At 52.1% G+C, this 14459-nt stretch overlaps 1 protein-coding gene across 2 annotated transcripts in view; it reads right to left on the bottom strand.

Moving 5' to 3' along the window:
• Positions 1–6854: 6854 nt before the first annotated feature.
• Micall2 (MICAL like 2) overlaps positions 6855–14459 on the bottom strand; it is a 27756-nt gene continuing 20151 nt past the window's right edge. The window contains exons 7-17 of one of the 2 annotated variants that reach the window (XM_028756040.1): positions 12883–13148; positions 12086–12179; positions 11352–11509; positions 10347–10496; positions 10164–10222; positions 9966–10089; positions 9425–9515; positions 9252–9325; positions 8491–8605; positions 7272–7318; positions 6855–7124 (exon numbers count right to left, since the gene is read on the bottom strand). In XM_028756040.1, the coding sequence (XP_028611873.1) occupies positions 7051–7124; positions 7272–7318; positions 8491–8605; positions 9252–9325; positions 9425–9515; positions 9966–10089; positions 10164–10222; positions 10347–10496; positions 11352–11509; positions 12086–12179; positions 12883–13148 (1252 nt within the window). In that variant the 3' untranslated portion in view covers positions 6855–7050. Of the gene's footprint in view, positions 7125–7271; positions 7319–8043; positions 8173–8490; positions 8606–9251; positions 9326–9424; positions 9516–9965; positions 10090–10163; positions 10223–10346; positions 10497–11351; positions 11510–12085; positions 12180–12882; positions 13149–14459 lie in introns of those variants that run through there. The other variant, XR_003709827.1, reaches the window with a different exon arrangement.

The raw sequence follows: 14459 nt of genomic DNA, 5'->3' as shown, positions 1-14459 counted from the left end.
GCTCTACCACTGAGCCACACCCCAGCCCCTCACTGGGGGATTCTAGGTAGGGGCTCTACCACTGAGCCACACCCTGGCCCCTCACTGGGGGATTCTGGACAGGTGCTCTACCACTGAGCCACACCCCAGCCCCTCACTGGGGGATTCTAGGCAGGGGCTCTACCTGACCTGCATACACCCCACCTTGTGTTTCCTTTATGCTCGAGTTACTTATATCTTTGTTTATGAACGTTTGTATGAGCCCATGAGTCTGTATGCCATGGCACATGTGTGGAGGCCAGAAAACCTCTAGGAGTTGGTTCTCTCCATCATGTGGGTCCTGGGTTTTGAACTCAGGTCTTCTGGCTTGCTGTGAGCACCTTTACTCACTGAGCCACCTCACCGGTTTTGATTCTGACACAATGTCTCACTGACTTGCCCAAGCTTTAAGATCTTGGTGGGGATGAAAGGCCTGTGCCACAAGTCCCTACTCGCAGGACAATTATTAAAATATCTACACACCAATCCCAAAGTGGTTCCCTGGCCTCAGGCACCTGGCCTGTACTGACATGAGCACACCCATTTCACCTGACATCAGCCCAGCACCTCATATCTCCATCTGCAGACCCACCCCTCCTTTCTGGAAAGTTCTTCCCCGTGAATAGTTAGGCTGGAAACGATCCATAGTGGGTGTCTAACGTTTGAAAACCATCGATTTAAGTTTTACATGACCGTGTGAAAGCAAACATAAAGATCCTTGCTTTTTAATTTAGGAAGAGAATATGATGTCATTTCAACCTGAGATAAGGTAAAGGTGCCCTCTAGGCCACACCTTCAGTAGGATTACAGCAGAGTGTTTATAGAGTGCTGGCTGCCTCAGATGAAGGTATGGGGATTTTCTTTATTAATGGCCACACTCAGGCTATCCATCTCTGTCACCTCCAATCACCTGGGAGATTAAAGCAGAGCCCCCAAACTCCAACCTGAGAGCAGAGGGCTGTGCTTCCCCAGTGAAACCCATCCCAAAGAGAAGACACCTCAGTAGACCAGCAACAGGTTCCTGACACATACCACAGGCACCATCAGAGATATCTGGTATGGCTGGCAGGAAAGAAATATCTGAGGCAGGCCAGGTGAGCTGGGCTCCAAGTTGGTGGGGCAAACGGGAGCTAAAGCAGTCACTGGGGGTCAGGGCATGGGACACACAATGCAGGGCACAGAATGATCTGACTGGCAAGTATCGGGACTGGACTCCTGTCCCTTGGTTACCCAACTCCTGGATGGGGGAAGAGTCTCCAGGAAGATGGGAAGTGAACACGGAATTCTTGTCCACCTCCCAGCGCAGATGGAATGTATCAGGGCACTGAAGTCCTAAACACACCCCAGAAAGCTTTGTGTGTTTCCCAGGGGCCTCACACACTGGGGCATCCACACCTAACTATGGCTGAGCACCCGTGCAGGCAGGACAAAGTCCCTCTAGAAAGGGAAACAGATAAGCAAGCACAGCACCCCAGCTCTGGTTTCTAAGTATGGTCCCCAGCTCCGAGATGCTCTCAGGGAGTCATCGAGGGACCGTGTCCTCACTTCTCTTACCCTCTATCCACCCCATTTTGGCACCAGGGTGAAACTTTAAGGTCCCACAGCATGGCTGAGCTCACCCATGGTCTGTCACTGTGCCAGTGGACACTGGCTGCCTTGATGTCCTCTGAGGCTTAAAAAGTAGCTGATGGCTCAAGACACAGGTCTTCTTCATTCTCTCATTCATTCATTCATTAAGAAAATACCAGAGGACCTTTTACTGGATTACAGCCGCCAAAATGACATTCAATCCCTTCATGACTTCTGACTGAAGCAAGAACCATAAACACATTTCAATGCACCATCTCACATTTGGTGGAAGGTCATATCTTCCCCTCTTTCCAAAGAACTGAGACAAAAGGATAATGTTCTATTTATGCCCATTTGAATGGACGGTGAAACAAAGGCCAGCAGATTGGCAAAGTGGTCCAAGTGTCCAGGAAGAAAACACATCATCACATCGAACGAGTGTAGCGGGGGGGAAAGGCTAACGACACAATTGTCCATGTGGGCATCCACTCCAGCAAGGTGGGTATCACCAGGCAACGCTGGACAAGGACCACAAGAAGATCCTGGCAAGGAAAGCTAAGTCCCCACAAGGAGGACAGGAGAAGGGCAAATAGAAGAAATGATGAAGAAGATGCAGGAGTAGACTCAGTCCATCCACAACTTTCATTAAAGATTGCTTAAGTAAAAAGAAAAGAAAGTATCAGAGGAGGCCCTATTGTGTGTGAGGCCCCCCACCTCAGACATCAGAAAACAGAGCTCCATCCGAACACAGCACTCAGGACGGACTGTGAGAACAGAAAGGCAGAGTTACCCAGAGACCCGGGGAAGGGAGCCAGTTGTGAGCCAGCAAGCATGTGCAGTGTGCCCCACGCCCCAACTGCAGTCACAGGAGCCTGGCAGTGGGGGAGGAAGTAAGAAGTGCCACAGGGAGAAAAAGCCCTGTGAAAACAGGGCCGTGCCCCTGTCCCCGGACACAGTATGTCACTACATACCCCCAGCTTCATCTCCCTGCCCCCTTCTTCCTACTACAGACACTAGAGCCCAGAGCCAGTCCTTCCCGCCTGCTCCCCAAAGCCCAGAACATCTCTCAGAGGCCTCTGGTCATCAAGGCTGAAGACCAATGCAGACATGAGTGTGGGGGACACAGCTCCTTCCCAAGAACCCCCATACCCAACTCCATACAGGAGCAGGAAGGATGCCACACAGGCCTGGGTCAGCTCCGGGGCCATTCTATAGGTTACCGAGCACCAAGCACTGTTGGTGATTCCACAGCTACATCTGGGGTCTATGGAGTGCAGCCCCAATAACAGGTGGAGGACCAGTGTCCTGGCCCCTCTTCTATATACATAACCTGCTAGGTTATCCATGGGAATGAAGCCCCCCACCACCATGACACAGCCCAGGACCTCAGAGAGCCATCCACCCCTGAGTTCCAGCCTCCAACTTGCAGCTGGCCTGCTGTGTGGCTTCCAGGAACTGAAGAGCCTCTCTGAGCCTCCAAGATTACTATATCTGTAAAGCTGAACTGCTCCTGGCACCTCCTAACAGCCCTAGCTCTAGTCTGTGTCAGTCTGCCTCCCCTGGTGGTTAAGAGGCTGAACTGCAGGTGTGTGCCCCATGCCCCAACTCTGAGGCTTAACTGTTGGTTAAGACTGGGGAAGGGGGGAGGGGCAGCTAGGTTGGCCCAGGCCCCTCTAAGTTTTGTGTCCTTAATACGAGAGAAGTCCTGGAGCGCCAGGGCCACACGCCTATGTTATTATTGCTGTGATGAAGCACCATGATCAAAGTGACGTGAGGAGGAAAGGCTTTATTGCCTTACATTTCTACACCCATAGTCCATCACTGAAGTCAAGACAGGAACTCGAACGGGGCAGAGACCTGGAGGCAGGAGCTGATGCAGAGGCCATGGAGGGGTGCTGCTTACTGGCTTGCTCCTCATGGCTTGCTTTCTTATAGAACCCAGGACCACCAGCTGAAGGATAGCACCGCCCACCATGGGCTGCCCACCCCCCCATCAATCACTAACTAAGAAAATGCCTACAGCCAGGTGGTAGGGGCACGTGTCTTTAATTTTAGCATTTGGGATGCAGAGACAGACAAATCTGAGTTTGAAGCCAGCCTGGCCTACAGAGTAAATTCCAGGGACTGACAGCCAGGGCTACACAGAGAAACCCTGTCTTATAAAACAAAGCAACAACAACAGGTAGAAAGGGAGGGAGGGAGGGAGGGAAGAAGGAAGGGAGAAAGAAAGAAGGAAGGGAAGAAGACAGAAGGAAAGACAGAAGAGCGAGCCTTACAGGCTTGCCTACAGCCCGATCTCATGGAGGCTTTTTTTAACTTCTCTTTTCTTTTTTGGAGAGCTGTGTGGAGATTTCGAGATGCTTTGTAGAGCTCTGGCTACCCTGTAGCCTACTCTGTAGACCAGGCAACTTTAAAACTCAAGAGATCTACCTGCTTTTGCTTCCCAAGTGCTGGGATTAAAAGTGTGCACCACCGGGCACGTCACGGAGACATTCTCAACTGGAGTTCCCTCCTCTCAGGTGAACGTAGCTCGGCTTAGGTGTGGGCCATAAAACTATCTACCACAACTGACCCACTTGACACACAGACACTTCACTGTAAAGCCTCAACCTTTCCTCTCTCGCTCATCTCCAAGACCATACATGGATAGAAACATCACAATATAAAACATTTTAGAATGAAAAAAAGGTCCCATAGCCTTTACAAATTCAAACACTTTTAAAAAAATCAATCTCTCTCTCTTTTTTTTAAATCCAGCCTCTTTTAAAAGTCCAAAGTCTCTTTTAAAATTGAAAGTCTCTCAATTGTGGACTCCTATAAAATAAAATTAAAAAAATAAGTTAAATACTTTCTTATTTCAAAAGGGAATGTACAGTCTCAATCAGATTAAAGTAAAACCAAACTCCAACAGTGTAAATAACTCAAGGTCCAATATCCGAAACTCACTCACTGTATTCTGGGCTCCTCCAAAGGGCTTGGGGGTCACTTCTCCATCCTCACCGTCTACGGCACACACAGCGTGTTGTCCTCTGGGCTCTGACCAGCTCCACTCCATGGCTGCTGCTGTTCTCGGAGGTCATCCCACAGTGCTGGGGTCTTCTGCTGCCCCACTTTCACCAATAGCCTCTCACAGGCTCTCTTCATGGTGCCAAGCCTCAACTTCTTTGCATGACCCTTTCAGTCCTGGGCCGTCAACTGCCACCAAGGCTGAACCTTCCCCAATGGCTTCCCTTGGTGTCTCACAGTGCCGAGCCTCAGCTGCTCTCTATGAGCCCTTCAGGTCTTTAAAACCAGTACCACCTGGGTGACTCTTACATATGACCAAGTTTAGCACCAGGTACAATCTTGACTGCCTCTAGAACACAAACAGCTTCAGATTTCACCTCAGAGCTGCTGGCCTCTCTTTAATCCAAGCTGATTCTTCAGCCGCAGTTGACCAGCGTCCAGCGTCCACGAAAAGCAAAGGTGTGTTACTATAGTGTTTGTTACCTTGTAAATCACAGTTGATCCTTCAGCCCCAGCTGACCAGAACCAGGGATTCTTAACCCAAGATAGCAACTGTCTCTGATAGAGTCATTAAGGGAGACCCAGTCTTCTGAGATTTCAGCCGGGTGCCCGTTGCCTGGACTGTGCTTAACATTCTTCTCTTCCAAGCTCCCACAGAACAGCTCACTGAGATCTCAACAACACTCGATAGCTTTTCTAGCCCAAAGTTCCAAAGTCCTTAAACAATCCTCCCCCAAATACATGTCTGATCTGTCACAGCACAACTGGTACTAATTCCCGTCCTAGTTAGGGTTATCGTTGCTGTGATGAAACACCACGACCAACGCTACTTGGGGAGGAAAGGGTTTATTTGGATTACACTTCCACAGCACTGTTCATCATTGAAAGAAATCAGGACAGGAACCAGAACAGGGCAGGAACCTGGAGGCAGGAGTTGATACAGAGGCCATGAAGGAGCGCTGCTTACTGGCTTGCTCAGCCTGCTTTCTTATAGAACTCAGGACCACAAGATGAGTGATGGTTCCACCCACAGCGGGCTGACGATCCGGTCAATCACTAATCAAGAAAATGCCTTAAGGCTGAATGGTGGTGCTCACCTTTAAGCACTCAGGAGGCAAAGGCAGAGGAATCTGAGTTCCAGACCAGCCTGGTCTTTGAGGTGAGTTCCAGGACAGCCTGGTCTTCGAGGTGAGTTCCAGGACAGCCAGAGCTGCACAAAGAAACCTTGTCTCAAAGAACAAAAACAACAACAAAGAGAAAGAAAAAGGAAATGCCCTACAGGCTTCCCTATGACCCTTCTGATGGAGTCATTTTCTTAACTGTGGCTCCCTCTTCTCAGATGGCTGTAGCTGTGTCAAGTTGAGGTAAGACTAGCCAGCCCACTGCCACAACCAGCCACTTTGCTATTCCCTAGCCCTGCCTATCTGTGGCATGACTCCCCCAAGCCTCTCTTACCCAACTGGTCTTTCGAGGTTGCAGAGCATAGCCCAGCGTTGAGAAGACACACCCTTGCAACTGCCAACTCTATCAACCTATCAACCCTAGGTATCTTCCACCCCAGGCCCAGAGGTCACCCATGTCCATGGTACAGACCCAGGCCATGGGGGTATAGTTACTATAGTCTCCACTCTGTCCTTCTTTCTGTATGCACAGCCAGGAAGCAAGAAACATGTCCAGAGAGGACTGCGGTTAGCTTCAGTTGCTAACTGAACACAGTCCAGAGTCACCTGGGAAGAGTCTCAGTGAGGAACTGTTGTAGACCAGGTTGGTCTGCAGGGACGTCTCGATCGCCTCAATTGAAATGGGAAGACCCAGCCTGAAAGTGAGTAGCACCATCTTGGGTTGGAACCTGAATTATCTAAAAGCAAACTGATCCAGGCAGTGGTGCCACACGCCTTTGATCCCGGCACTCAGGAGGCAGGGGCAGGAGGATCTCTGAATTCAAGGTCTACAAAGTGAGTTCCAGGACAGCCAGAGCTACACAGAGAGACCCTGTCTTGATCATCACCTCCCCCCCCAAAAAAAAAAACTGAGCACCAAGTGTGCACACATTCATTTCTCTGTTTTTGACTGTGGATGTGATGTGACCAGTGGTCAAGGCCTGGTCACTGTGACTTCCCTCAGTGACACACTGTAACTAGGAACCAGGAGCTAAAACAAACTCTTCCCCCTTTATCTGCCTTGCTAGGATGCTTTATGATGGCGACACAAAAGCAGCTAAGACAGAAAATGAGTGCCCACCCAAAGCACCTGACACACGCTCAGGGCTGGTACACAGGCACCCGGCCCCTGGCACAGTGATATATACAGGCCAATGAGGGAGGGTCAGTGTCTTTATTGAGGTTACGAGGACCCAGAGTGGGAAGCATGGGCCCTGGTACCCCAAGCCTCCCTCCTGGAGCCACAGCACCAGTCTCTTCCTGAGAAGGGCCGGGCCCTAGTGGAGCCATACGCAGCTCAGGCCTGCCCACTTTTGCTCTTCGAGGACCAGATCTTGGACAAGAAGGACTTGGACTTCTTCCTCTGGAGGCCTGAGGGGAGGACAAAGCCATGAAGCTCCTGTGAGGATCCAGTGTCTCCTTCCCTGCCACCTGTGGGGCCACCCCTCCCACAGGAGGCCTACCACCCCCCAGGCTGGGAAGACCGTCCTCCTTGCCCCGACTGTGCCCCATAGTTACCCAGGTTCTGGATCATACTCTCCAGCATTTGGTCTTCCTCCTGTTCCCTGGAATGGGGACAGGGCGACTGTAAGGGATGTGGGTCCTGGAGAACCGCAGAGAACATGTGCTCTCTATATACCTTAACGTCAGAGGCAGCCCCACTTGCCCGGGATCACTTCCCCTCATAAGAGAGACTCCATTCCTTCCTCTGTTCCCAGGCAGGCCCATGCCCTCCACAGCCTCGCCATCCAACAGTGACCTGGGGATAACAGGCCACCTGCTCTGACACTGGCTAAACTGTTGGGGTCACACAAAGGCTGACCCTGTGATACAGGCCTCATTTGACATGAGACAGTCGAACAAGCCAAGCATAAGCAAGCACACATCCTTTTCCGACTTAGATACTACTAACTGGCTCAGGCTCCTGCCACACCCAGAACCATGGGGAAGATTTGAAACTACCAGAAGACACTCAGCCAGGCACTTGGTTAAAATTAAATACTAAGCTGGGCTTGATGGTGCAGGCTTGTCATACCAACTACCTGGAAGTCTGGGGCAGGACAATTGAGTTCAAAGCCTACCTGGGCCAAAGAGTGAGTTCAAGGCTTGCCTGGGCAACTTAGTAAGAACATGTCTCAAAATAAAGAACAGTGCTGGAGCTATAACACAACACTAGAATCCCCCAGTGAGGGGCTGGGGTGTGGCTAAGTGGTAGAGCCCCTGCCTAGAATCCCCCAGTGAGGCATTAGGGGACAGTGGCAGAGATGGCTCGGCAGTTAAGAGTGCTTACTCCTCTTGCAGAAGACCGACAGTCAGTCCCACACGGCAGCTCACAACCACCTGTAACTACAGTCCCAGGGAGATCTGATGCCCCCTTCTGGCCTTCATAGCGGTGGTACACACGTGGTACACATAAATTCTTTCAGGAACATAAATACACATATGAAATAGTCAATAAACACACCTTTTATTTTAAAAAAACATGCTAGGCTCACTGTTCAAGTCTGCGGACTTTTAACCACTCGCGGCTGTCACACATTTCATGAAAGAAATGGGCCATTTCTTTCATGAGCTGGGCTGGGCAGTGCCGTAAGAAGAAGCCCCATAGGAGGACTAGCCTCCCCAACCCTGAATCCTCTTGTGTAATATACCCTGGGTTTCACTAAGTAAAAGACAACCTGCCAGCTAGGAGCAGCTCTGACCCCAGTCTACCCTCCCCAGGTCCCTTGTCCCTCACCGGAGCCGATCCTCATCCAGGAAGTCAACGATGTCACTTCGGTCATTCACGGTGTTCACATATTGGCTCAACAGCTCCTGTTCCCGCTGGCGGTCCTGGGGGGACTTCAGACCCTCTGTGGAGACAGCCTGCCATTAGTAGAAGCTCCATTCTGTTCAGAGACAGAAGAGCCCCAACGCCTGTGTTGCTCTCCTCCGTTGGAAAATATAGAGTGTAATCAGCCCATGGAGGTGTGGCCAGCCATTGGGGGTGTGGCCAGCCATTGGAGGTGTGGCCAGCCATTGGGGGTGTGGCCAGCCAGTAGAAGTGTGGCCAGCCATTTAGAGGCATGGAAAGCTTACGGAGTGGACCAGATCAAGGAACGAGCCCCCAAGTGTGGGGCCTGTGGTCTCTATGTCTTTACTATGAAAGGCTGAGGCAGGGGTCCTACAGCCAGGAGGATGTGGTGGGAAGGCTCTTCCTATTACTTAAACCACCCCTCTCATGTTATCCCCTTGGAGGACCTGACACTAGCTGTTGGGGCATAAGGGGAGCACACCGCAATGCCCCTACTTTGAAGAGTATCACACTCAGGCATAGAACAGCTAAGGCATTCGTCTGAGGTCACACAGCCAGAACCACAGGAACAAAAGCCATAAGCCTTGTGGCTGAGTCACAACCATATCACCACTGGACTCTCACAGGTCAGGGCAGAGCAGGCGGGGAAGCTGGCACACAGGCGGATGGCTCTCGGGCCAGGCTTGCTGGGGACAGACACGCACCTGGCTTGTCCATCAGTCTGCGCAGCTCACCCTGGAGATCCAGCTGCCGCTCCTCCAGGCGCTGGTCTTTGGACCTACAGGGTGCACATGTCTGAGGCTCAGCCTGACCAGGATGTCCCAACCACATCCACCAGGTAGTCCAGGCAGGGCACCACAAGGCTCGGGGGGCTCACTTGTACATGAGTTCCGATTCAAGTCTCAGCAGCAGCTGCTTCTCATGGATAAGACGGAACCAGTCCACCATGAGGCCATCCTCAGAAGCATCTGTGGAGAGACACAGCTGGGGTAAGGAAAGCCGCAGAGAGCCTGGTACACTCGTACAGAGGGGCAGGCCTGGAATCGTATGAAAGCTAGCTGGCGGTACCCAGGGGAGCCTGCAGCCAGCCTGGGCATGACCAGTCTGCAGCTAGTGTGGGATGGAGCCAGCCTTTAACAGTAAGGTCAGCATCCAGCAAGGATGGCCAACCAATGTGGCCAAGGCCATTCAGTGTAGGTAAGGCCAGCCTATGGGAATATGACTTGCCAACAGGGGTATGGCCAGCTCATGGGCGTGGCCAACTATAGAGTATAATCAGCCCATGGAGGTGTGGCCAGCCCTTGGGGTGTGGTCAACCATTGGGGGTGTGGCCAGCCATTTAGAGGCATGGGAAGCTGACAAAGTGTGCCCATCAACTGGGCATGGCCACTGGCAGGGGCATGCCCCAAGCTGCTCACCTCCCTCAGCTGCCCGCAGCCGCTTCTCCAACTCAACACCCCTGAGCTCCAGGGCGTCCAATTGACTCTCAATGTCCTTCAGCTGTCTCTGCAGCTCCTCCTGGGGGATATAGCTGGGGTGCAGCTGGAGGACCAATGAACAGTGAGTACAAGCAGAGGGCCAAGGCCCAGCTGCCTCCCCATGCCCGTCTTACTCACCCTGACTGGGGAGGTCGCAGCCTCACCAGGTGGAGCAAGGTCCAGGATTGCAGACCTCTCTGGAAAACAGATAACCTGGATGTGGCTTGGACATGGCTTGAACACAGCCTGACCCCTATGTTCTAGGCTGTGAACCCCAGCAGGGTTGCCCCCTCCAAACAGAATGGCACCCCTAGAACTGACCTGTTGTCCCCCAGGTGGGTGTCTTCTCCTCCTCACCGCTCCTGGTCCGATCTTCCTGGTTCTTGAGATCTGGCTGGAGCCAATCAGCAGAGACATCGAGGCTGGGAGAGACAGGCAGTCTCTTGCGGCATGATGGAGAAGGAGAGGGGGCTGCCAGCACAAAGGTGGGTGGAGGTGAAGACATGTGTCAAGCCTGCTGGCCTAAGCCCTGACACTGAGTGGAGCCAGAGCTCTAAGTCTCTACTGTCCCAGGACAGCCAGTGTCACCGTGCCTCCCAAGGTAGCACCCTGTCCTGCCCAGACTGGCCATGTCCTCCCAGGGAGGCAGCATCCAACAGATCCACAAAGCCAGTGCTGCCAACATCACATAGTGTGACCCTGGAAGGGGCCCATAGATGGCATATAACGCAATATGTATGTGTTTACAGGCACATGTAAACATGCATATACGTACATGCATCCATGCCTGACTCATACCTACACATATATTCAGACTATGCCTGAACATGCCTCACACACATATATCCCATGCATGAACATACACGTACACACATACAGAACATGCCTTGCACACGTACATTCTATGTCTGAACACACATGTGCACATATACAGACCACACCTGAACATACCTCATATACATACATCCCATGAATACATGAGTGCCCATTTATCCAGCGTGTGACAACACACATGCACACATACCTTATTATACCTACACATGTATGTACTTGTTGATACCCCATATCCAAATAGGTATGCATACATAAATCCTGTGTCTGAACATGTATGCACATGCATGCCCACAGACATGTCTCACACATGATCATATGTATGCACATACATACTTTGTGCCTGAATACATGGATGCACATTAAACCCATCCAGGAACACACATGCATACACATGCATACCCTTCGTAAACACCCCCTCTGGCTGAGCAGGGCCTCTGCCTGACTCCAGTTGGAATACATACAAGAACATGCCTGAGTTCCCACAAGCATTACCTGCAAGGCTGGGCCCGGGCCTAGCCAAGCATACTCTCCTCTTGTGCTGAACGGAAGTCAAGACAATATGGATACTGGAGTCAGAACTACCGGAGGCTTCCCTGGAAGTGTCCCCTGCCCTCGGCTCTGCCAGGCCTGGCTCTTTTTGCTCCAGAGACCTGGGTGGAAGATAAAGTTAAGTCACAGCCCAGATGGGGACAGCCAGGAGTCTGTCTCAAAGCCATATGCCTATGTCCAAGGTCCTCATGGTCTGAAGGAAGCCACCTGGCCAGTCCTGCATCATCCTGGCCTCTAATCAGGACCTCCCTGCTTCCACCCCTAGGGCACAGGGCTCTGGGTCTCCACATGCTCCTTGTGAGGGCAGGATACCTCAGGCTTACAGGGACCAGCTACACTGACACCCACCCCAAGCCAGGCTCATGCAAGCTCCCTGGCGTGACACACCTGCTACCCAGGATTCACCATATCCATTAAGTCATTCAACTGAGATGTCCCTGTCACCCTGTCTCCATCACCTGGAAGGTGAAGGGTCCCAGAGTATCAAGCTAGTGTGACCCAACTTTTTCTACAGATACTAAAAGGTCCAAGCCAGCCAGAGCTTTGTCAATTCCCACGTGTACACTGCCATGCTCCCACACACACTTAATTAGGCACCTGCTGTGTGCTGGCTCAGCGCATCCTGCAGACCCACAGGCACAGGTGTGGCCCTGCCACTGAGCCCAACCCCTGCTCACCTCCTGGCAGGGTTTTTCTTATCCACAGGCTTCAGCCGGGCCCTCCATCCTTCTGGCCCCTCCTCTTGGCCTTCCTGAGAGGTGGGGCTTGGACCTGAGGGTAGGAAACAGATTGAGCAGGTGAGACAGCTTGAGACATCTCTTTATAGCCAACTGCATCCTTTGACACCCCCAGAGCCAGCTCACCACACAGGACCGAAGAGGGGCTCCTAGCCCGGCTACTGTATTGTGTACCCCTGAGGGAATCACTACCCCTTTCTGGGCCTCAATTTCCAATCTGTCAGATGGGTATTGACACAGAAGGGAAGCCCTGTGGACTGGCTCTCTGATGTGTGGTGTGATGAGGAATGACTAGGTGTGGCTACCTCTCCGTAGTCATGTTAGCTCACACCTAAGATTGGAGTCAACAGGAAATTCCGTCAAAGGGAAAGTTGCAGAAAGACCCCATTGTGGTGCATCTTGAGCCCCACTTCCCCAGACATCCACAGAAAAGGCAGAGGCATGCAGAGCGGGTTGTCCTAGACAGGGCCTCGTTCTGCACCCTGGGGACACAGCTAAGGACAGAAAGCACAGTGGCCTAGGCTTAGATATGAATCTGGGACAAGGGTCATGATGTGACCCTGGGAACACTGGCCACAGCCACGTAGGGGCAGCAGATGAAGACCCGTAGAGAACTATGGGTCTGGAGAGCTGAGCCAAACAACAGCAGACACCCAGAAGACCTTTCAGAGAGACATACAGCGACACTTGTGGAGCGGCAGACCCCAGAGACACCATCCCATAGCCGGGAGCCTCACCCTTGACAACTGCCACCTCTGCTTGTGGCCTGGAGCCAGCGCCGGTCTTACCAACCCCTGGAGAAACACCGGGGCTCTTTTTGCCAGCCTGGAGTGATACAGACGTCCATGGGGTATTGCCCATACTCGGTGGGGCTGTGGGCTCCATCTTTGAAGCAGGACTAAGGGCCTGGGTGGTTGAACGTGATAGCTTGGCCGAGGGACCTTTGTGTGGCACTTCATCCTTGGGCAGGGTGATCAGGACAGAGGAAGTGGCTGGGGAGGACCTGTCGGGAAGGGAGTGGGCATCAGGTATGGGCCAACCCAGGAGTTACACACACCCCCAAGAAGCCAGTTTTCACAGTGACCTCAATGAGCGGTGGACAATCTACCCTAGGACAAATGGCCCAGAGTGCCTGCTTGTGGCACTTACATGTGCTGCTAGGCTGTTTTATACTACCAAATCCGGTGTCCACCGGGATTAAAATATTCCCCAAATATATAACACATGGGGTGCCAGCTGAAGCACTGTGGACGGCCCTGCCTGGAGCCCCAGGCCGGTCTGCATTTGCCCAGCTCAGTGCTAAGTCACTCATAGGCTGAATAGTCTAGCCAGGCACCAGCCCCTGCCTGGGATGCACGGCTCTGGACTACCTGAATCCCCTGAGGTAACACACATGCAGGTACACAGAGCCTAGGTCACACATGGCACCGTTCCAAGCTCTGCCAAGCCTACTCTGCAGAGCCTTTTACCACAGCCCAAGAACAGCAGCCTCTGATCTCCCCCTCACCCTAGAACCAGCTCAGGAGCCTCTGGGCACCAAATGGGAATGGGTTCAGGCAGTTACAAACCAGCAATGTCCCACCTGGAAATCAAGGACCAACTCAGCTCACTAGACTAGTACTTGGACTAAGTGGGATACCCAAAAACTCACATCTGCTGAGGAGTTGCTAGAGATCTTGAGGTGTGATCTTTTTTTATAAGTGGCGGTGCATGCCTTTAATCCCAGTGCTCAGGAAGCAGAGGCAGGCCAATCTCTAAATTGGGGGCTAGCCTGGTCTACAGAGTGAGTTCCAGGATGGCCAGGGCTACACATATATAGAAGCCTTGTCTCAAAAAACCCAAAAGTGGGTGGATAGGATCAGTAGATGTGACTACATTATAACACAGTCACACTAGAGTACGGTGATCACACTCACAACACTAATGTTACAAGAGACCAACAATGCAGGTGTGACGGTGCACACCTGAAATCCCAGCACTGGGGAAGGGGAAGCAAGGGGAACTGGAGTTGACGGTCATCATGTAAATTAGAGGGCTGGGATACAGAAGACCTTGTCTCAGAAACACCAGGACTGGGCTGGCAAGATGGCTCAATGGATAGAAGCACTTGCCCTGAGAGCCCGACAACCTGAATTCAATCCCCAGAACCCACACAAAGGTGGAAGGAAAAACTGACTCCATAAAATTGTTCTCTAACCTCCACCCAGACATTGTGACATGTCCTCCCCCAACACACATCATACAGAATTTTTAAAGAGACCTGGAGTGTGGCTCAGTGGTAGAGCCCCTGCCTAGAATCCCCCAGTGAGGGGCT

Source organism: Grammomys surdaster, unplaced genomic scaffold, assembly GCF_004785775.1.
Source record: "Grammomys surdaster isolate TR1022 unplaced genomic scaffold, NIH_TR_1.0 126109, whole genome shotgun sequence".
Taxonomy (NCBI): domain Eukaryota; kingdom Metazoa; phylum Chordata; class Mammalia; order Rodentia; family Muridae; genus Grammomys; species Grammomys surdaster.
The sequence above is the reverse complement of the archived record's forward strand: the minus strand, read 5'-3'. Positions and strand labels throughout refer to the sequence as shown.